At 41.2% G+C, this 24,284-nt stretch overlaps 1 protein-coding gene across 1 annotated transcript in view; it reads right to left on the bottom strand.

Moving 5' to 3' along the window:
• LOC136876175 (transmembrane protein 198) overlaps positions 1–24,284 on the bottom strand; it is an 812,502-nt gene that overhangs the window by 70,843 nt on the left and 717,375 nt on the right. The window contains exon 4 of the mRNA XM_068228065.1: positions 11,245–11,455. Within this exon, the coding sequence (XP_068084166.1) occupies positions 11,245–11,440 (196 nt within the window). The 5' untranslated portion in view covers positions 11,441–11,455. The remainder of the gene's footprint in view (positions 1–11,244; positions 11,456–24,284) is intronic.

Raw genomic sequence — 24,284 nt, 5'->3', positions numbered from 1 at the left:
CCAATAATGGTTAAATTTCCCAACCCTGTCGGGAATCGAACCCGGTACCCCTGTGACCAAAGACCAGCATGCTAACCATTTAGCCACGGAGCCGGTCAGTCCTTTAAGTAACAAACACTGAAAAAGTTTGCTGATGGTGTGATCTTATGCTGGCAGAAGTTCAGCGCGAAATGTAGCTCAGTATCGTAAAAGTTCCACTTATTTTTTTTAAAAAAATGTAAACAAGTTAAATTCGGCATAATTTGACAGAGAATTAATTTATAAAGTCACCATTGTACTGAATCAGAGTAAACCGTTATAACACTCACTGTAGGGAAATACGTTATAGGCTGAGTTCAGATTAGATTAGTTAGAGATAACAGAGGGCGAAAATCTCTCAACGGCACATGCTGGAGAAAGAATCCAGGTGAGCGCCATTCCATCAAGTAGACTGTATAGATGATGATGATGATGTTTGTTGTTTAAAGGGGCCTAACAGCGAGGTCATCGGCCCCTAATGGTACGAAATGAAATAACAAAAAGTTGAAATACATCCACTGACCAAAGTAAAATAAAAATTGTCATGAAGAATGATTTGATGGACATGAACCCAACAAAAAGCAACCAACCAACCAACCAACCAACCAACCAACTAACCAACCAACCAACCAACCAACCAACCAACCAACCAACCAACCAACCAACCAACCAAACAAACAAACAGAAAACAGTGGATCAGACTAAAGAAAGATGGAAAATAATAGTATGACTGACCAAGGGACCACTTATAAAGCACAAGGATGCTTGATGTCTAAAGGGGTGCAAAATCCACGTCTACGGCCCCACAGAATGGTACATGTCGCGAGTAAAGTAGAACCATGGTATTTGTCATGTCGGGGTACTAATCAAAAGTAGCGAAGACTCACGGTGTTCCACACAAGAAGGTACTACTCACAAGGTTTGCACTTCGTACAGGGAACGCAGACCTATGGTGTTTCTCACACAATGGCGCCGCTCATAGCCAACGCAGACCGATAAGGTTCCTCACCTAGGTGTACTAACCACACATCCCGTGGTGTTCCTCACAGAGTGGGTACCAATCACAGGCAACGCAGACCCACGGTGTCGCTCATATAGTGATACAACTCACAGGCAACGCCCAGACCCGCGGTGTTGCTCACATGGGTACGACGCACGGGTACTGGAAACCCACAGGAGAACCCCCTCCAGCTGCTACTAATCACAAACTTATTTCATACCTAATATAGTGGTACTACTCGCAAGTACAGGCAACCCATGGTGTTCCCCGCGTGATGGTACAATTCAAAATTAGTTTCATGGTTCTAATTCAGTCAGCCCTTGGTCGCCCCTTTTAGTCGCCTCTTACGACAGGCAGGGGATACCGCGGGTGTATTCTACATGTGCGTCCCCCACCCGCAGGGGGTAGTGTGTTTGGTCCGCGAGAGGTATTTTATTTCCCTCAAGTCCGCCGGCAACCCGGTTAGGACCCCCCTATCCGCCACCTGGGACGCGCCACGTGGGAGTATCACCTCTCCCCCTGCTACGCCTGCGTAGCAGGTTCGTGGAGTAGACTGTATAAAGGACGACGGAATTCTTTACACATGGCGAGGCGACGGGCGGATCCCTCAAGTTTGTGTGGGTGGATGTTCGGAAGCGAGGATGGGGGTAGTAAGAGCAAGAGATTTTAATTAGAACGAAGTATTCTTTGCCCCTCTAAGTAATTATCGTTGCTGTTTAATTTTTTACGGCACAGATTAAAAGGGAGAATTATTCTAATTATCGTAATTGAAATATAACAACTTACATCAAGTTCATAAAACATAAAGCTGGGCTGAGTATCCAGGTGGTAATAATGTTCGCCTCCCGAGCTCATGCTGGCGGGTTCGATCCCGGCTCATTCCGGTGGTATTTTTAACAATTTGTTTTACGTCGCGAGGAGAAGAGTGAAAACAATCGCACGGGAGTTCTCATAATTGACGAAATAAAACTAGGAGAAGTAGTTCAGTTTAATACAAACTCATTAAAAGTTGATGGATTCGTAAATTTAGAAGAACACATCCAAGAACACGGGAAAAATACACTCTCAAACCATGCGTCAGCGTTCATGTTTGTACCCCTATTGCATAACTGGGTTCAACCGGTTGCTATATATGCAAGCTGAAATTCCACACTTGGTGATATTTTATCACGAATTTTAATCCAGGTGGTCTTACAACTAGAGCAAACTGGCGCCAGAATTACTGCCTCAGATACAGTGCCGGATTAAGGTGTTTGGGGGCCCTGAGCTATTTAAAAATATGGGGCCCCTTGTTGGTAACAAAACGTTACACTACCATTCTGAAGTAATTATAGAACTATGGGTACTTCCACTTAAATTTATGAATACGGAAGTGTTGAAACAGACTACAAATTTCTCTATTTTTCATGTTAATATTTCATAATGCCAAAATATATTTTACATTTGTCTCATCATCACTATCAAATCGACATACAAAACAAAACTTACGTTTCTTGGCACCACTAGCATATTTTCTATCCATTTTACAAGAACATTACAGTTGTAACTTAGGAATGGTTCAATAATCAGAGGTGAACTGGAAGTTCTCTTCCTGATGCAAAGATATAGTATAGCATGCGCATTCCACCGTGCTTCCCCTGTCCCCTCCCGCTCACTTTCTAGACCTCTTCCCCCTTGCCCCCTTTGCCCGTACTCGCAAGCTACCAGATTTAAATTTTCGTCAACAATAACCTTTACAATAATTACAGTGCGTAAGTAGCGAGGATTCGTGTCTCCGGACGGCAATTGATTCTAGCAGTGATGAAATACTAACGCGGACAGCTGATAAGAAGGAAGGAAGAGTGCGTGTTCGATATTTTGCGAGCGTAAATATTCATACACATGCACGGAGGTGGAGCAGCAGGCCTTTTTATACAATTTTAGGTTCGGCCAAGGGCCGGGGCCCTTTGGCACGCGGGGCCCGGGGCTGCAGCCCCTTTAGACCCCCCGCCCTTAATCCGGCCCTGCTCAGATGGAAGTCACTCTAATAAAAAGGTGTGGAAATGTTTAGGAATAAATGGAAAAGAAGGGAAGGTCATGTGCTCTATTTCTAATCCTTCTGATACTAGCAGGAGACTTTGGGCTTTTTCAGACGCTGTACATACAGTATCTGGCTCTGTTATTCGTACAGGCTTCAATTTCTTATCAAGTCTCGTATATCCACATTGACGATTGAAAAACAGAAATAAAACGTACATTACGGGTAAAAACACGGTTTGTCAATGATAATTCGTTAGTCAAAACCATGCTTACTTACATACAGACAGGAAGATTTGATAAGGATGTGCCGGCATCGACAGACGGGTGTACATATGGACAGAATGATGCGCACCGTTTGTTTGCGATGCACGGAAAAGTCTCAGTGACGGCATACGACTGGTCAAGTGCATTAGTCTCCTTCCTAGAATATCAGTGGTGGACATGGGTAGGAGTGAAGAGTTAAATACGGAGCATAAGAACACTATATTTAAACTGCCACTTAAAAGGATTTTCATTACGAAAGATTGGACAGTTGATCAATAGACCACATTCTACGGTGCAATATGCGGTTGATTAATGTAAATACAAAGGCACTATTACGAACACGCCAAGGAAACACAGGAGAATGTGTTTGATTTTATCAGCCGAACAACAGGCCGTTCTTCCCTTTCAGTTCGATTCCAAATGAAGTGCAACAGTATTGAGGCAACTCACGGAGGAACGAACTGGAATGGAGATCAGCAACTCGACCATCCGTCGGATCCTGTATCGGCATGGATACTTTGGAAGAATCCCTCGGAAAAGGCTATACGTAAGTAGAAAAAACAGATGGCTTAGACTGACATTCGCTAAGGAGCATATGAATAAGGAGAACGAATTCGGGAATGATGTTATCTGGTCTGTTGAGACAAAAATAAACATTTTTGGACCAGATGGTATCCACAGAATATGGAGAAAAGTTGGTACAGACAATGATGTGACAAACACTCACAACTGTAAAATACGGTAGTGGGTCTGTAATGATTATGGGCTTTATGTCAGCCAGAGGTGTGGATAACATACATTTCATTGACGGAATAATCGACAAGGAAGACTATAATGCAATCCTGAGGGCAAACGTGAAGCAGAGTACCGAAAAAATTGGTATTCCACCTGTTTATATCTTCCAGCATGATAATGACCCAAAACACATTGCTGACATTAATAAGAGATGGTTGATCTGGAACATTCCTAATCAGCTTAGAACATCTCCCCAGTCTCCGGAATTAAATCCCATCGAACATCTTTGGGCTGCGTTGAAGAGGAATATCCGTAGGCAATGTGTGCGTACGAAAGAGGAACTTGAAAGTGTTATTCTTCAGGAATGAGAGAAAATCAGCCCGGACATGTTCAAGAAATTAGTGTATTCTACGCGGTGACGATGTCTGGCAGTTATAAAGGCTAGGGGACATTCGACTAGATACTAACATGTTCCATGAACCCTTTATTTTTTGTTTATTTCAAGTGTTCAGTTTGCTTGTACGAATAGGAAAGATACAAGATTATTGGTCCAATTTTCTTTATTAGAAGCTGTATGTTTTGTAAACGTGATTGTAAACAGATATAGTAGATATATGATTTCTGAAGGCTTTGTTTAATATATTTTCGGTGAATAAAGTCCATTTCAGTTTATTATTTTCTGGCAGTGCGTTGAGGTACTAATACAATCAGCCCGTACGAATAGAATAGGTACATACTGTATAATTAAGTGTATCAGAAATAATTTCCACGATAAAGTCAAGTCTATTAAATGAAGTTGAGGACCTAACATTCTATCGACAGGTTTTCTAAATGAATTTGCAGGGTTGAATGCTTGCCACACGCTAACGTCTGCACATATAGACCCCACTTCATTTCAGCGCATGAACGTGAGATTTGCTTTTCAGTTATTTAGTAATTCCGTAGCAAATGGCATAAGTTTTTTAGACAGATAAACTCAGAGGAATTTGAAGACAGTGAACAGTCAGAAACGTTCACTAGGGAATTAAATATCTTAATAGGCGTATCCACCAGCAGGAGCTCTTCATAACGATTCAGTAGGGTATCAAACCTTAATAAAATGGAGAGATAACCTCAGTGAGAAGAAGAATACTTTTGCTTGAGAGCCCCATACGGGTGTCCGAGTATTTATGGAATAATGGATTTCGGAACAATCATTTAGGTGTACTCAACAGTGATAGCCACGGTCTTGTTAATGTTGTTTGATTTATTATCTAGGAGGAAATATAGTACGCAACGTATCCAAGGTCACAAAATGTCATAAATGTGTCAGCCCGTGTCACGGAAAGTCTACAGAAGAAATACCTCAGCGCTCTCATTTATTAAGCAATAAATACAACACTGACAGCACTTTCCTCACCCATCCTTCAAGAGCAGTTTATAATGTGTTCGTGCAAGTTGAAAGTGTGGTGGAACAAAAATTCTCCTGCCGGGCTGAGTGGCTCAGACGGTTGAGACGCTGGCCTTCTGACCCCAACTTGGCAGGTTCGATCCTGGCTCAGTCCGGTGGTATTTGAAGGTGCTCAAATACGTCAGCCTCGTGTCGGTAAATTTACTGGCACGTAAAAGAACTCCTGCGGGACTAAATTCCGGCACCTCGGCGTCTCCGAAAACCATAAAAGAGTAGTTAGTGGGACGTAAAGCAAATAACATTATTATAAAAATTCTCCTGTGAACATAGTCTATGGGGTGAATTATTTTACGAGTGTTTGGACAGTTTGCTCAGTAGCCAATCACTATTAATTCGAAAAAATTAAGGATGCTGCGATGACCATATTGCGGGCATTATCCCTAAACTTGTGTTACATTATATGAAGTGTCGATTTTATTTTGCAACAAGACAGACGAGAAAGGAACTGAAATCTTCTAAGACCACAAAGTCTGCCCGGAAGCTATTTATATCTGACAACTGACTTCTGAAATGATAAGCAAAAGCAAAATATTTTGCATGGAATAATTGTCTTTTATTCTTAACACAGTTCTCTGCGAAACTAAAGAATTTCACATTATTTTCTTGACACTGCATAAGCCCAAAAGCATATATCAAGCCTATAATCATATACTGTTCAGTTTTGTTCAGTTACAGTTTGTTTCTGTACCTTCCCAGCTTGTGAGAGGCAACTAAAAGGGGTGCTAAGGGTTCTTAACTTGAGAGTGCGGGTTTGCTACCGCGGGATTCTTAGCTGAATCCTAACATTGCTTCCACTTACTTGTGCCAGGCTCCTCACTTTCATGTCTCTTATTCGACCTTCCTTGTTCAACTCTTGTTATTTCCCGACCCGGACGGTATTAGGTTTGCGTGGTCTAGGGAGTCTTTCATTATCACGCCCTTCGTGGTCCTTGTCCTTCTTTGGCCGATATCTTCATTTTTCGAAGTGTTTTCACTCTGATTAGTGTTAATAGAGGATGGTTGTCCCGTTGTACTTCACCTTAAAACGGCAATCACCGCCACCATCCTTCCTTGTTGGTTCCTATCTCACCTTACCGAAACCTGGCCACGTTGGTGCGACGTGAAAACATGCAGCTTCAGTAGATTACTTGACACGTACTGTATGATGGTCTCACATTTGACAAATTATGTTCACTCTGACGTATCCTATTTCCAATACGTTTGCGACAGATCTAGTACTGCTACGAGAACTTGTGACAACAGCTTCCTTAATAGCACTGACTTCCTCACGTTTCTACTACAGCGCCCTATTGAGCAGTATGTTACATGAAGCATTGCATGAAACGTAACCTCTTCTGTATGCGTCGAAATATATTGGAATCCGGGTGTCATGTCACCGACCCGGATATCGCTGTAAAGTTATGTTGCTCTCTGACCACAGCGAAAGCGCACAGCAGACTGCACAGTCCCTCTAGTCCATTATTTTTATTTAGTGGCCATTTCATCGTGACACATTTAACGAGACGTATAATCAACAAATGGAGAGAAACAAAGCTAAACACTATCATAACTGGAAAGTCCACCCATCCTTTGATTCGATGATTGATTAACGTTCAATCACTTGTTACAGATTTTAAGAAATCGCAGGATGTAAGAATGTTGTGCTATGGGGAATAATCCTGGCCTATCCCACCTATGCCAATTTTGCATGGTGCACTTTTCTCAAAACTGGATCATGACGTCGATTTGAAACTTCTATTAAATTTAATTTGAACCGTTCGTAGTTACATGAAACAATTTTATGAAATTTTAATTGGTTGACAAGATGTGATTTTTCAGGCATATTTTAAAATGAATTAAATGGCCATATTTTTAAAATTATACTTTACACAAAAACACTTCATTTTTTTTGAGTTGCATAATGTATAAACACGCAATAGAAATTTCACCATTTTAGTACATGAAGTAGTGTAGGAAACTTTTCCACAAAGAAATAGAAAAATGGTCAAATTAAAAAAAAATGTTTACTTATCCGAATTGAAATCTTACATCATTAACAAAATTAAAATTCCCACTTGAAACATCATACACTCTCAACTGTCAGACAGTACTACTGACAGTTGAGGTGAAATAATTCCCTTCAAAGAAACAAACAAACAAACAACAACAAAAACAGTACTTACCAAAAATTAGTAAGATACTTTTTCCGTAAATTCTAATTGAATAACATACAGAACAGAACAGAACAGAACAGAACAGAACAGAACAGAGCGTGGCAACTAAAAGCCTCATTTTAAAAATAATTAAAAATTAAGCATTAAATACGCGACTTCACATTTCGTTTAATAATATAATGTTCATCACATGTTAGAGAAGCAGAGGAAGTAAAAATCTCAATTTTGATATCTGGACCAAATTTTGGATGGCTTACTCCCCTTAACGGGGTGGAATCTAGCATCACGAGATATCCTGTACCGCCCAGACTAATTACACCGGATTATAAATTTCCTTCTATTTTCATTAGAATTGGAATTACTTCATAATAATTTCAATCTATATATTTTTGATTTAACTCGTTTTAATCTATGGGTTAAAATGGCATAAGAACAAATGTAATCAAAATATTATTCATACATGACTTCCAAATCGGAAACAGACATTTATTCCATTGTTGAAAATTAGTGAGTCAATGGTTGTGTGTTTAAATAAGCGTTGATATAAAAATACCAAAATGCAGGCAAAACCAATTAGATAAATGCATCGTCCATATACGTAAAATAACAATTTTATCTGTACACTTCAACTATTTGTTTAAGCGATTTTATTTCGGATTAGGTACACAAAAGTTTAAAGTAGGTCTAAGGTAATTCAGTTTTTGTCTGTGTCACATCACGGGAAAATGGGTAAATTAAGTTCAGGGATAGCCGATTTGTGTACTCTTCAGATCTCAATATGAAGATAATGTGAAGAGGACAAACTGGAGTAAATATTCGTTTATAGGGAGAGGAATTATGGACGGAATAATTTACCCAGGGAGATGTTCAACAGATTTCCAATTTCCTGAAATCATCTAAGAAAATGATGTTGATGCTTGTTGTTTTAAGGGGACTAACATCTAGGTCATCGGTCCCTGATGGTACGAAATGAAATGACAAATTAAAAGTTTTAAAATCATCCACTGACCAAAATAGAAAATGGCATGACGAATGAATGGATGGATATGAACTTAATCAGTGGATCCTATCCAAAAACTACCGTACCATAAAATAGTATTACTGTCCAAGAGACCACTTCTAAAGCACAATCCTGAATCGAGGATGCTTGTCTAAAGGGGTCCAAAATACAGGTCAACGGCCCCGCATAACGCTAGTATAAAGGAGAACCATGGTATTTGTCTTGTTGGGGTACTAATCAAAAGTAGGGTAGACTCACGGTGTTCCACACATGATGGTACTACTCACAAGTATTGGACGTCGTACAGGTAATGCAGACCTATGGTGTTTCTCACACAATGGCGCCACACATAGGCAACGCAGACCCACGGTGCCGCTCGTATAGTGGTACTAATCACAGGCAACGCCCAGGCCCGTGGTGTTGCTCACAAGGGTACGACTCACAGGTACTGGAAATCCACAGTGACCCACTCTTTGCTGCTACTAATCACAAACCTATTTCGTACCTAATATAGTGGTACTACTCGCAAGTACAGGCAACCCATGGTGTTCCCCGCGTGATGGTACTAATCAAAAGTAGTTTAATGGTTCTAATACAATCATCCGTTGGTCGCCCCTTTTAGTCGCCTCTCACGAGAGGGAGGGGATACCGTGGGTGTATTCTTCGTCTGCATGCCCCACCCACAGGGGTTAGACAGAGAAAAAGGACCGAGCTCGATAGCTGCAGTCGCTTAAGTGCGGCCAGTATCCAGTATTCGGGAGATAGTAGGTTCGAACCCTACTGTCGGCAGCCCTGAAAATGGTTTTCCGTGGTTTCCCATTTTCACACCAGGCAAATGCTGGGGCTGTACCTTAATTAAGGCCACGGCCGCTTCTTTCCCATTCCTAGGCCTTCCCTGTCCTATCGTCGCCATAAGACCTATCTGTGTCGGTGCGACGTAAAGCAACTAGCAAAAAAAAAAAGAGAAAAAGGAAGAAATAAGAAGGGATCCATCACTTCGAAAAATGAAGTAACGGTCGAAGAAAGGCAAGGGCCACGAAGGGCGTGAAAATGAAAGACTCCCTAAACCTCGATGCTCTAAAACCGTCGGGGTCAGAAAAGAACAAGAGGTGACCAAGGGAGGTCGGACAGGATAGATGAAAGTGAGGAGCCTGGCACAAGTAAGTGGAAGTAATGCCAGATCTCAACTAAGGGCCCCGTGGTTGCCAACCCACGCTCCCAAGTTGAGAGCACCTTGGGCCCCTTTTAGTCGCCTCTTACGACAGGCAGGAGATACCAAGGGCGTATTCTTCATCTGCGTCCCCCGCCCACAGGGGGTTCATTTAAGAAAAGACTTGGTAAAAATTGACAGCGAATGTATCACGTGAGCGACAGCCCTAAATGTTGATGAGTGGTGATTGATTGATTGATTGACTGACCGACTGATTGATTGATAGGCCATGTGTGATATGATTAGCACACACAATGGGTTATGCCTTTGCTGGCAAGACCTAGTGTTTACAGTGCACTAAGTCTTCCTGTACGGGCTAGATCAAATTTGTTACTTTTATTGACCTGTCTCAGTCCCGTCCTAGTCTTTGACGATGTAGAGGTGACTGAGGTACGAGCGATGCTGGTAACGCCATTCCTTATGCAATCAATTCCTGTTATGAACGGTGTGAAAAAAGGCGCTCATGAGGTCAGTGGCGTGCATTTCAGTGAGCTTGGCAGACTGACACGCATTAGCAACTTCTGTTTCGGCGAGGAAAGCAACGGGACACTACCTCGATCCTCATTTGCCTAGCATGCCTTCTCCAATCACGCTTAAGCCATCTATGACAGATGACAGTCGAGCAGTTGAGGCTTTAACCAGCCTTCGGGATGAATACCCAATATATTGTACATACAATGGCTTAGCAAGATTCACGGGGACAAAACAAGAAATGCCGAGTTCCTCCGTTTATATTAGTTGTATCCTAATATTGTACGTAATAAAAAATTGTGCAAAATACGATTTCCCATTTCACTGTTACTGTACTTTTCACACGCGTCCAGATACCTCCGGAAATGTTAGTTCTATCTAAAACATCTACATAACAAAATTACAGAAACTCCAATTTCCAACAAAAACTAACGCACAACAATGGCTGTAACTATTGTAGGCCTATATGAAATTAGAAATACCGTCTGACAGTTCAATGTATGTGTTAAACCTTCTCTATTATCTATGATGGTCTAGCATTAAACATTCCGAAATAATTCCAGTTTTTATTTCTTCACAGAAATGCAATACAATTTTCAAAACAAATATTGGCTGACGCCAAGAAATTGGCGGAAATTACCCACGAGTGAACTCTTAAAAACATCCACCTGAGGCTGCTTACAAGGAGACAAATGTGTCTTCGTGGATAGTTAAGTCATCACTCGGGCATCCTGTAGTTCCTAATAATTTGTGTGACAAATGTGTCCAACCGGTGTACGGGAAGTTTAAAAACCCTCAAAATCACGGAAATAAATAAATAAATAAATAAATAAATAAATAAATAAATAAATAAATGAATGAATAAATAAATAAATAAATAAATAAATAAATACCCGTAATAAGAATTCGAAATAATCAACTTACCAAAAAGGCTGTAGACGACGCCAAAGACGAGGTACATGCCGCAGATGACAGCCGTGGCTATGTCGTAGTCATAGTCCAGGTATCGACAGCGCTCCACGAGCGTGGGGTTCCCCGGGACGTCAGGGATGAGGCCGGAAGTAGTGTTTTGATGGGTCCGCACAGTGGGCACCAGCGGGCCCGTCTGCAGCCCACTCATGGCGCTGGCCTGACCCTGGAACATAACAAGAATATTGTGATTATCCATTTCGGTCAACTAAATCATAACTCGCATTCACAGCATTAACTGTCAGTATTCAAAAATGATGTTACTACAGAGAAACATTTCCATAACGTGGTTCGATGTATGTCTCAATGGGACCATGTCCTGTTCTATTTCTACATAGCTACTGCATCATATATTTACTCTACAATAGAATTAAACTAACTTTGTGATCAGACTTTGTGACTGCCGTAAGAGACGACTAAAAGAGGATCCAGGGGCTATTAACTGGGGAGCATGCGTTGGCGGCCACAGGGCCCTTAGCCGAGTCCTGGCATTGCATCCACTTCCTTGTGTCAGGCTCCTCCCTTTCATCTACCCTATCCAACCTCCCGTGGTCAATTCTTGTTTAATCCCAACTCCGTTTTATGTATTCCGAAACTACTACATTGTTTGTTTAAAACCACAGATTTTGCTAGTTTTAAAATACCACTTTTTGGCTTCCCAAGTCACAGAAAAATTCGAATCCCTACGTTAATCAAGAAACAACGTAATGGAGTTAACTGCCAATAGAAAAGTCAAAGAACGACAGCTGATTGAAACATTTTTTTAAAAAATTCGTGTGGCTATTATTTCTAGCCGAGTGCAGAGCCCTTGTAAGGCAGACCCTCCAAAGAGGGTGTGCGACATCTGCCATGTGTAGGTAACTGCATGTTATTGTGGTGGAGGATAATGTTAAGTGTGGTGTGTTAAGTTGCAGGGATGTTGGGGACAGCACAAACACCCAGCCCCCGGGCCAATGGAATTAACCAGTGAAGGTTAAAATCCCCGACCCGATCGGGAATCGAACTCGGGGCCCTATGAACCTAAGTTCAGTACGCTGACTAACCAGCCAAAGTCGGATATTGAAACAATGGGAACATGTATGTATGTTTAGTCCTCAGCCCGAAGGCTGGTTGGATCCTCAACAGCTCCACCATCAGCTGTCATAGATGGCCTAGGCATCACTGAAGAGGCGTGCTAGGGAAATGAGGAGTGAGGTAGTTTCCCGTTGCTTTCCTCACCGAGCCAGAAGTTGCTATTACATATCAGTATGCCAAGCCCACTGAAATGCATGCAACAACCTACCCTATGAGCAATATTTTCACACCATTCATAGCAGGGACTGGCTGCAGAAGGAATGGCATTACTAGCATCACTCATACCTCAGTCACTTTCATTTTGTCAAAGCCAAGGATAAAGCTGAGACAGATTAATGAAAGTAACAAGATTGCTCTAGCCCATACCAGAAGACGTAGTGCACTGTAAACACTAGGTCCCGCCAGCAAAGGCATAATGGGAACATAACACTTCGAAACATAAAAGGCAACTGAGTATGCAAACCAATATTAGGTAGAAACTCGCAACAAAACACTAGTTATTCTAGAAATTAGAATAATTTATTTTTCTTGCTTTCGGGAGAGAGTGGGTTCGATCGGCACTGCCGGCAGCCATTTCCACACCAGACAAATGAATAAATTAATTAAGTCATTGGCTGTTTCCTTCCAGCTCCTATTCCTTTCCTATCCCATCGTCGCCATAAGAGAGCCTGTGCGACGTAAAACAATTTGTAAACATATATTTTTCAGTGTAACCTTATTTTTGTATGAGGAAAACTGGGCACAAAGACTAGATATGGTATTTGATCGGGTGGTTTAAGCCCATATGACCGATCTGCCGCCACACGATTCATCATCATTGGTTTGCAGTCTTAAGAATGATAGTTGTGATTTAACATTTTCAGATCATCCTGCTCTTTGCGGCTTTTTTCCGATGATACATGATTCTGTGTCTGGATGCCATTTACAGTAGAATTTGTTTCAGAAAGGTGTTTCTAGATCTTCCTGGGATTTTTTCCTTCAATGGTGCTTTCAGCCATAGTTCTCCTTATACTGAAGTGGAGCACTGTGTGATTCCACCACGCGAGACGTTAGTTTTGGACTGTGTGAACGACTGATCTCCGTTGGTTCACAGTTCTAGAACCTGGCATTTGACATCTTATCCCTCTGCGTCACATTTATCATCTTAACGATAGTACCACATCTCAAACGCTCAAGACGGTTCTTTTCATTTTTATTTAGTAGTACACGCTTCAGAGTCATACTAAGTGTCATGCAGGTAGCATTTCCAGTTTGAGGGAATATCTAACTTGAGTGGCACACACAGGGTGTCTCATATAAACTAAGACCGAACGCACGGTGTTTGTAACCTGCGCTACGGCAGCTGCCTCAGCCGGACTTAAGTCGCGCGCGGCCGCCCTGCTTTAAGCGTGTATACAACCTTATATGAAATCTTACCTTATAAAAGATGCTGGAAGTGTCATCCTTCCTGGGTTATACAGGCATTGTATCTGGTAACCACGCTCTGCCACTGTAATGTTTCTGATTGCATTCGTAATATTTTCTTTCAGTTCCTCCAATCTGTGAGGATTTATTCGATACACTTTTTCTTTCAGTTTACCCCACAAGTAAAAATTACACACTGCTAGATCTGGGCAATGAGGAGGAAATAGACCAGCACTGATCACTCTGTCTATAAACACTTCCGAGGCTGTAAGAAGAGAATCTTCTGCTGTATGAGAAGGGGCTGAATCTTTTTGAAACCACCCACGCGATTTTTCTTCTTTCGCTAAGTGACGGAAGAACGGTGTCGAAATGTCATCTTGGTACCTCTCTGCATTTACAGTCGTCTCGAACAAAATAGGCCCAATTATTCCTCTTGCGCTAACAGCACACCAAACACTAATATTCCTATCATAATAAGGGAATTCATAAACACCATTTGGATTTTCTGCACACCAATATTGAGAGTTATGGCTGTTCACATGACCATTAAGATGAAACCAGAACTTTTACATATGAAAATACTGTGTTGCAATGATAACTGTCCCACCATGTTAACAGATGAGCTTCAGACTGGCGACTGATGCTTGCTAGGTCGAACATGTGCAGGCTACTTGCAAGGTCAAGAACTATGAGCGCGCCTCACATACTGCAGCTTATTTGCATAACAGCTGTTTTGACATGGGCAACATGCCATTTTAACTCGAGTGTTGCACCTTCCCTCCTCTGTAATCTTCTGACCTAGGCACGTTGAAGACTTGACTTGTTCTGTCTCAGTCATCAATCTTTAAGCGAAATGAGAATTCCACGTGAGATCTTTCTGAGCGCAAGTTTGCTCCATCCATCGAGTTTGAAGTTGCTCAAATAAGTCAGTCGCGTGTCAGTAGAATTATTAGTATGTAAAAGAACTCCTCCGGGACAAAATTCCGCCACCTCGGCGCCTCCGAATACCCTACAAGTGGGACGTAAAACCAACAGCACGATGAATTCACTATTGATTAATAATCCCACGTGAGGTCGCCACGATTCGAGACACAGAAGTCGGGATGAAGGTTACACCACTGTGCTGCCTGTAGGAATAAGGAGTAATTAGTAATTCTGTAATGATAAGATAATCAAGATTTTAAATGGCGGTGAATCGCATCCACTGCAAGCACAACGTGTAAAAACAGCAATAAAATACCGTGACGTAGAGTAGCACTAGGAATACACTCTCGTCACGACCACGTTATTAAAGATCAAGTTTCCCAGACAGTGGATCCACCTGCGGAGTTTCGACTACCGTAGAGCTGTTTAACGCCCCGTGACGGTATTCAGCCTCGACTTGACGGCGGAAACAGTCGAAAAGACTCGTGAAAAATTTATGTTCCTCACGAGAGGCAATTACTGTGTTATGAGCAACCTAATTTACGATACTTTCAAAACAGAAGCGGGGAGAAAAGAGGCAGTAAATCACTTTCCGTTGTTAAAGAAATTGTTCTGTTAAGTGGTTCACGCAATATTACCGCGACAGGAATTCGAAGACAATTCCTCTAATAATAATAATAATAATAATAATAATAATAATAATAATAATAATAATAATAATAATAATAATAATAATAAGGAGAAGAAGAAGAAGAAGAAGAAGAAGAAGAAGAACTAGTGAACGTTCAACTGTCAAATCCAGACCCTAACATCCCTTACAGAAGTAAACCACACAATGATACCAGGAAATGGTCCGAGGAAAGGAAGCGAGTTCAGTAAGATAATGAAGAATCACTCTGCCAACAGAAAAGCTCAAGGTACCGAGAAGAAAGTAGTAGTCAAACCCACTACCAACAACACCAGAAGCGGCAAAGAACAACAACACAGTTAAATCACAAGCACTGTGGTTCTCAGATGGCCCAAATGTCCTAAAAACAGAAAAGTGAGATGTTAGTTGACCAGTCTAACATTTTATTCAGTGTCATCTAGCGGCGAACCGTTGAACTTACTACTACTACTGAGCTCGATAGCTGCAGTCGCTTAAGTGCGGCCAGTATCCAGTAATTGGGAGATAGTGGGTTCGAACCCCATTGTCGACAGCCCTGAAGATGGTTTTCCGTGGTTTCCCATTTTCACACAAGGTAAATGCTGGGGCTGTACCTTAATTAAGGCCATGGCCGCTTCCTTCCCATTCCTAGGCCTTTCCTATCCCATCGTCGCCATAAGACATATCTGTGTCGGTGCGACGTAAAGGAAATGGCAAAAAACTACTACTACTGCTATCTCTTGCCCTGTTGATATAGATGTTGATTCCCATAGGAAACCTGAAATATTTGTTCCGAATGAGTATATTTATAATACCAATATAGTTAGTCCGTGATTGGACATTATAAATTTTGCATTATAAATAATGCATTGGCACTACCGGTGGCTCCAAGTAGCCTACGCAGTGGCCTCTGCAGTATGCACTAGTCATGCGTCTTGGTAGGTGTGCCATTTACCAACTGATGAGCCCAACTTAACACACTGGGGCGAACGCTGGCAACCAGGAATGAGTTAGCTGGAAAATGTATAATGCCCAATAACGGACCGACTATCTTGGTCTTGCCCTGTTACTCAGCCTGCTAATAAGCTACCCTTCGTACTATGATCTGTGTGCCACCTAGGAACTAATGCCCGAACTTTTAAGGGATAAATCTTGTTTTAGGAGTTGGTACAACTAACTGCATCCAAACGGTAGACAACTCACTGCTTTCAAAAGGATCAGTCAGTTGCCTTGTCACCGTCTTTCTGGTTACTTCCTGGTAGAGTACAGACCTCTCTTCGGATCGGGCGGCTGACGACTGAGCAAGGTAAATAACGAGGCTCTTGACATGTAACGATATAAATGCAACCCTGAACTACGTTTGGCGGAGAGAGATTTTATTGGTGCTATCATGTAAAGTTAGGGTGGGAACTTTGATACTTCCTATTTAATTTACATTATGCAAGCATCTTCTCAGGTTATTAGCATATATCAAAACAAATGTAGGTGCCAATATGTGGCTACAAACTTACGAAGGATGTACGAGTGTTGACCCTCGTTTCCCTTTGGTAGTTTCCTTTCACTACAACTATGATTATTCAAAATTTAACCTTCTGGGACCATTTTCAATCGTAATTTTCTCTCCCCCTAGAACAGCATAGGCTTATCCTCTGTACCAATGGACATTAGATTAGATCTTTCTGCCATGCCATTTCGCATTCTCTTTGCGTTGCTGGTATTTTCCACATTTAGATGTCTAAGTTTGATTTGATGAAAACATTTGCAATGGTCAGCTTTGTAGTGTGAGCTTTGTTCCCTATTTGATTTTTCGGGAATCATTTGCCTATTTTGGATGTTGCGTCGAATTTACCCTTGTCTTACCGATGATTGTCTAACGAGAATTAACCTCGTTCTCGTCTTGTACCTAAATGTATCAAGGCAAACCTGACCTGTTAGGATGTAGGAACTTAAATTGTTCCTTGCTCCGAGGGGGAAAATCCTGTATAACTGTATATCTATCGTTATCTTTTGTTATTTACTGTTATTTTATTACACTATTTCTTGTAAATTGTTAAACAAAACGAAAAGGACAAAAAAGCACAAAGAAGGGAATGATAGCTCAGAATTAATACCTTCTATTGCCTAAAGATGCTCTTTTCTTCTATGTTCTCATCCAGCACTAAGGCCCTGCCGGTTCTTATATCCAACAACCTATCTGTAATAATAATAATAATAATAATAATAATAATAATAATAATAATAATAATAATAATAATAATAATAATAATAATAATAATCGTTTTCATTAAATCATTAATTTGAGTAATGACCACTCTGAAAATTTAAAAGGCAAAGTAAGAAGCACACAGTAATGACAGTCAGTTTTATTGGTACTTAATTTTTACGCGCTGTTTTGTGCCACGGGTGTATTTTTTGAATTCATTATTTCTGTGTCAGCGGTGAGCTGATTTATGGTTTGTTATTTCTCATATTTTTAATTCTGCTCGCAGATTTACAGCCGCAGTAAATTAACTTATTATAACTAAATGTGTACAATTAAAACCCACCGTGTGTACCTCATATTTACACTGGTTCATACAAACTAGAGAGCAGAAGAGAAATTAGCAATTATTATTATGAACATGTGTGTTCTGTTTTTAATTACCAAAAAAAAAAAGTAATGGAGTTCGAGAATAGTGCAAATTTAATAATAGAAAAGAATGAACATGAAATTTAATGACGGTCAGGTCAATTAACTTCAGATTGCAAAGGACGCTCTAGAAAATTTCGAACTCGTTACAAATTACAAGACAAGTGTCAAAGTAAGGGCGCTCCATATCACTGACATTTAACTAGTCAGCGTATTACCTTAAACAAATTTAAATACGTCAATGATTAACAAAAACGATTTTCTCAGAGATTTCCATATACACTTATGTATTGTAACCTTTCGTGGTATCAGTACATCAATAGACCATAATATTCCCGCAACATGACGTTAAAAATGGAACACCTTGGATGAGGCCTCCGACCGGGCGCGGCGCCGAAGACCCCTTCTCCCCTACTAGCGTTACAAGGCACTAGCTGAGCCGGTAGAGACATACGGGTCGCAGTCTGTCCTTACTGGGCAGTAATCTAATAATTTACAGTAGGGGAATCATAATAATGAGAGGAATACTATTTACCTATGAAATGAGAAGAATGAATTACGTTTCTTTTTTTTAAAATTTTAATGCCTGAGAAAACACGTAGATAATTTATACATGGATATGCCACCATATTAAACCTATAAATTAGACACCGTAAATTTCCTTGAGTGTGTAACTGTCCTCTCTAGTCCTTTCCCTAGAATTGCAATTCACTCTGAAGATATTCAAACACATTATGCACTAGTACCGGTGTACACAGAAATAATTGGATGATGGCGTATCTTGTATTACTCGCCTTATTTACATTATTACACTATATATTCAAATACCAAGTCGTCGTCCTATTGGCGAGAATTAACATTAGCTATCGAATGAACCAGGTGAGGCGTATTTGATATACGAGCTTGTCTAAAATACCTGAAAGTCGTCTCACTTATTAGAAAGAAAAACACCTATCTCGCTATCTCATGAGATAAACAAATAATACACATCGTATGTTCCAATGGGATGTCACTTAAATATATACACGAATTCGACACTTGTACAACGATGATCCTTAAATGAATTATATTTAGCGAAACAGAAAACAATACAGTGTTCAAATACATATCACACCTGTGGATAGAAGACAATAAATACACTCGACATTTACAATATAAATCACGGACCGGGGCATCCGCCCGTAGCTGGTGGCAGCAGCATAACTGCCTCTGGTGCTGATGAGACATGAACTCATGTCCCATGACAATTGTGAAGTGTGACTTCCACTCTGAAAATCCCTAGTCGTTTTAATTAACATAAAGAAATGGGGGAATTCTCTCATTTATTGGAATTGTAGGTCTAACCAACGGTGTTTATTTCTGACTGGTTGCATGTAATATCGATGCCGGAGAGAAAGAGAACGAGCCCTCTAACACTAAGTTCCTCTCACAGCGGTGATAGTATTTCACATCCCTCCTTACCTGGCCGGACTTTAAATCTCACCGGCCAGCTGTTTACACTGTCCTCACCCTGCACTTTCACTTTCAACAAAAGGGAACTCGGTCCCGTTATCTAGCCACCTCGGCATTTCGCTTCAAAATATCATTATTCATTGGATGCCACACGCATCAATTAAACACATCGGCTTGCATCTAGCCTACTTTATACCATTAGCATGGGATAAACAACCTTGCGCATACTTTGCTTATATTTCATCAACACCGCATTCGATCTATTCCTTATCAGCTGGAGTAGCTCGATCTCACTTCTCGGCATAACCAATACACGCATATTATGGAAGAAAGAAAAGGCCCTAGCATTCGGGACAAAGTATGCTAACACTCGCGTTCTAAATAGATTCACACATTATCACACGTCACTTGTCATATCGAGGTTTCTTCTTCACCATACTTAATTTATACAAGGGGATGACCTAACACATTACGTGAAGCATCTACTACAGAAAACCTTGAAATTTCTAGATGACTCATATGACTCGTATCTTTTATCAATGGTACATGGAGTGATTTTCAAGAATATTAAAGAATCCCTTTTAATTCCCATAGTGCTCCACGGTAAATCAAATCTAGGGTCTTAAATTATCATGCATGAATTCCCATATTAAATAAAGAAATACGGTCCCCGACCGTGAAGAAACATAAACACTAGCCCTATCAATAACTACTGCCATCCCTTTGAGAACAACGAAATCCTACCCTACATTTCTAAAGAATCTGCATGCATTAAATATTTACATTTTTACAGGAAATAGACTTTCAAATATTTTCACAATACTCATCTGCCTGGATCACCCCACAGCTCACCCAGGAAGGCACATCTAGTCGTTTAGTCGTCCATTACGACAGTATCAGCAACCTGGAGTCCGGTGTTCGGCTGCCGCTGGGTGGATGGCATGATGTCTTGATTCGCCGTACACAGTAGGAAGTCCTTGAGGTTCCACGGCGTCTTGATTAAGTGCGGGCCTCCCGTTGATTCTCTTCTTTCTCGGAGACTGATGTCACTGGCACACCACAATGAGGGAATCTGACTTAATTATAATTGTGATAATTGGCAACACATTATAATTTTCTATGATCAGAGAGACTCATGGGCTCGAGTCCTCTAATCAAGCACCGGTAATGTTTGTAGCCCGTTGCTTTCCCTATTGGTTGTCTATTCTACTATCGGCAGTTAGGCCCTAATTATTACGTTCACACTTTCACTGTTATTAGAAGTCCCAAAGCTACCCTTACGAACGTGGTTTGACCTTGCCTAATTCAGCACTAGTTTATATGGGAGTACAGATTAGCTACTACGTCTGGGATTTTTTTATCACCGATAACGCCCTGAGTTTACGCGTCGCCACTGAGCCGCACTTTCTCCTACACCTGATCATTCATCATATGGTTACTGGATCTCCCATGTTATTTCACAGCCTACTAGCGTTTGATTTACGTTCTCTTTACTCATATATTCGTACACATAAGCCACTCTGCATATCATATGACCGTCATGGTTAGGGTTAAATACCGCACTCTGTTAGTATCAATAAATCTTCACTTCACTGTTACATAATCATACCACTGATAGAACTTCAGCTACATAAACACTATTCAAATGATTATTGACTGGTCACACTTTGTAGCAGTGAAGCAAAGAATACTGAAGAGTCACTCACATTAGGTACCACCTCACTATGCCACTGGCAGAATAGAACAAGATGCTTGCCTCAGTTCGCACCCCCTTTTATCATGAAACGTGTCAGACTCGAAAGAGAGGGTAAGACTCCTCCTACCTGCAGAAATCGGTCCGGTGGCACGTGGTTTCCAGGATCGATCAATGCATCAAATTAAAGCTCAATTGCGCGAGTTTCTACTGATCAGTTATCATTTTGATCACTTCACGTGTTTTGCTTTAATCTCGAAAGCATCCTTTGATATCCCAGTGAGGGAGGGGCTTGCAATTTGGCGGTTCCGTGGCTTCGGTCACCCTAACAGCTTTCTCCAGATGGTGAACACCTGTGGGATGTCCACAAACAGCGTAGATTATTCCATTAGAATCATGTAAAGGACTTCTTGGTGTCAAAATTTTCTATAAATTCGCCGCTTTTAATGAACCTTGAGTCATGAAAATCTGCCTTGTAGTATGCGAGTTATGTTAATTTCTCTCCTGAAAACAATTGAAGACAGGTTTCTGGCAGCGGTGTTTCCGCGGGAAAAGGAGCGGAAAAGTGATATTTGCCAACGCTGGGCACGACCTCCGTGACCTACTTGCTGTGGGAGTGTTTCTTTCTCTGTCGCGCCTGAGTGAGAGCGCTTCTGGCCGGAGGCGAAAATATGTCTCGGTACAGTACTTACGCGCAAAGAGAGTTTGGTGCGTGGGGCTGACAGCTCGCCACTCGCACCCCGTGGAGGGTGGACGTGCGCTGACTTGGGCGCTAATTAACGTATGAAAGCGCGGAAAACGGCATATTTGAGCGGCGGAATGCCACAATATAGTCTTGATGATGTGATGAACGGTCACAGTATATACTGTACGCATCTCCCAGGTGTAACGGTTAGCGCTATTAATTGCCGCTCTTGGATTCCAAGGTTCGATTCCTGGTACTGTCAGAGATTTAAGATTGTCAGGAGGATTGGTATGCGACTAAAAATTACATGCAGTTACCCCCTTCGGGGCTGTGCCTGAAAAGAGCTACACCAACTCGGGGCGAGGATACAGATTTAGATTTAAATAGTAATAATAATAGTCCGACACCTTGGCTGAATGGTCAGCGTTCTACCCTTCGGTTCATAGGGTCACTAGTTCAATTACCGGCTGGGTTGGGGATTTTAATAGCTTCTAATTAATTATTGTGGTTCGGAGACTCGGTGGTTGTGTCTGTCCAACAAATACTGCACTACCAATAAATAATAATAATAATAATAATAATAATAATAATAATAATAATAATAATAATAATAATAATAATAATAATAATAATAATACTTGCTTTACGTTCCACGAACTACTTTTATGGTTTTTCGGAGACGCCGAGGTGCCGGAATTTAGCCCTGTAGGAGTTTTCTTACATTCCGGTAAATCTACCGACACGAGGCTGACGAATTTGAGCACCTTCAAATACCACCGGACTCAATCAAGATCGAAGCTGCCAAGTTGGGATCAGAAGGCCAGCGCCTCAACCGTCTGAGCCATTCAGCCCGGCACGACACTACTAACCACCACAGAAAAACGCAATGGTGATTACATCCCACCAAATAGGAAGGGTATCTGGACATGAAACAGGACCAAATCCAAATGTGCGAAGGAGTTCGCACCCGCGACCCCACAGCTGTGGGAAGAAAGGTAGTTAGAAGAAATAATAATAATAATAATAATAATAATAATAATAATAATAATAATAATAATAATAATATTCTTGGGTGTATATCCCACTAACTACTTTTACGCCGTGGAGCCGGAATTTTGGCCTTCAGGTGTTCTCTTACGTGTCCGTAAATCTAAGTACACGAGACTGGCAAATTTGAACACCTTTAAATACAACTGCACTGAGCTAGGATCGAACCTGCCAACCTGGTGTTGGAAGGCGAACGTTGCTAACGTCTGTGTCACTCGTCAGCCTAACAGATTACATTTTAAAAAGCCCACATGTACTGGTCGGGTTTCGAGCCGTGGCCATCTTGGTGAAAGGTTAGAATCATTTCGACTCAATTATCATGTACTCTGGACCACGACGTTTGTGAACCATTTGGACTATGCATGTTGTCTAATGGAAATATCAAGCGTAAATCTTGAATATAACCACAATTGTTGTACATACAATGTATTATTCACATGTGAACGTAGGAAAGGTAAGCAGCTTTGTACAACCTGTAAAACATTCGCTAAGTTTTAAGAGATTTTCTTCACAATGTTATACCATTGTGGTCGATGCGGTGTGACAGACTAAAATCCAGGACGCCTTTAACGGCACTGTTAATGAACTCGCTTCAAAAAAATATAAAATACATAGGACACTTGCTTAAAGCTAAGATAAAACTCTCCTCTGTTGCAGGCAGCCCGCAGTACAGCAGAGTATCTCGACGACAAATGCGGCAGTTTACCCGATGACCTCATTATTATGGTAATCACCGCCTTCGCTGGCGCTAGAACACATATATTTTCAATGAAGGGGAAGATTATTGCACAATTTTATGATCTGAAAATAAATGAAAGATAAACTTGCTCATTTTAATTTAATGTGTATAAAGGAGAGCCTTTGGATCATGAAATGGAAAGTCACGTTCCTAAAACGCGTTAAATCTGAACTGAGTACTGTGCGGCTGCCTAGCCGAAGCGGTCAAGGCGTGCTCTGTTCACTCGGAAGAAAGTTGAGACTGACACTTCTTAAGTGGTACATGGTCCTGGGGTTCACTCAACCTCCAACAGAAATGGTTACCTGGTTAATTCCTGACGACAAAAAAGGCCGTGTATAAAGCTAACCGCTCTATTCCTAATTACTACTGTGGTTACAGATAGTGGAAGCCTTTACCTTTCCATCATTATCTGCGAAGAGATGGCTTTGTTTTCCATCTATTGTTATTGTCGTTTTAATTTTAGGTAGGTAGATGTGCCTATGCCGGCCCCGCGGTGTAGGTGCATCTTACCCGGAGGCTCCGGGTTCGATTGCCGGACAGGTCAGGGATTTTTACCTGAATCTGAGGACTGGTCCGAGGTCCAGTCAGCCGACGTGATTATAATAGAGGAGCTATGTGACGGTGAGATGGCGGGCCCGGTCTAGAAAGTCAAGTTTTTTTTTTTTTTTTTTTTTTTTTTTGCTATTTGCTTTACATCGCACC

The sequence above is a fragment of the Anabrus simplex genome, chromosome 6, assembly GCF_040414725.1.
Source record: "Anabrus simplex isolate iqAnaSimp1 chromosome 6, ASM4041472v1, whole genome shotgun sequence".
NCBI lineage: Eukaryota > Metazoa > Arthropoda > Insecta > Orthoptera > Tettigoniidae > Anabrus > Anabrus simplex.
This window is presented reverse-complemented; position numbering and strand designations above follow the sequence as displayed.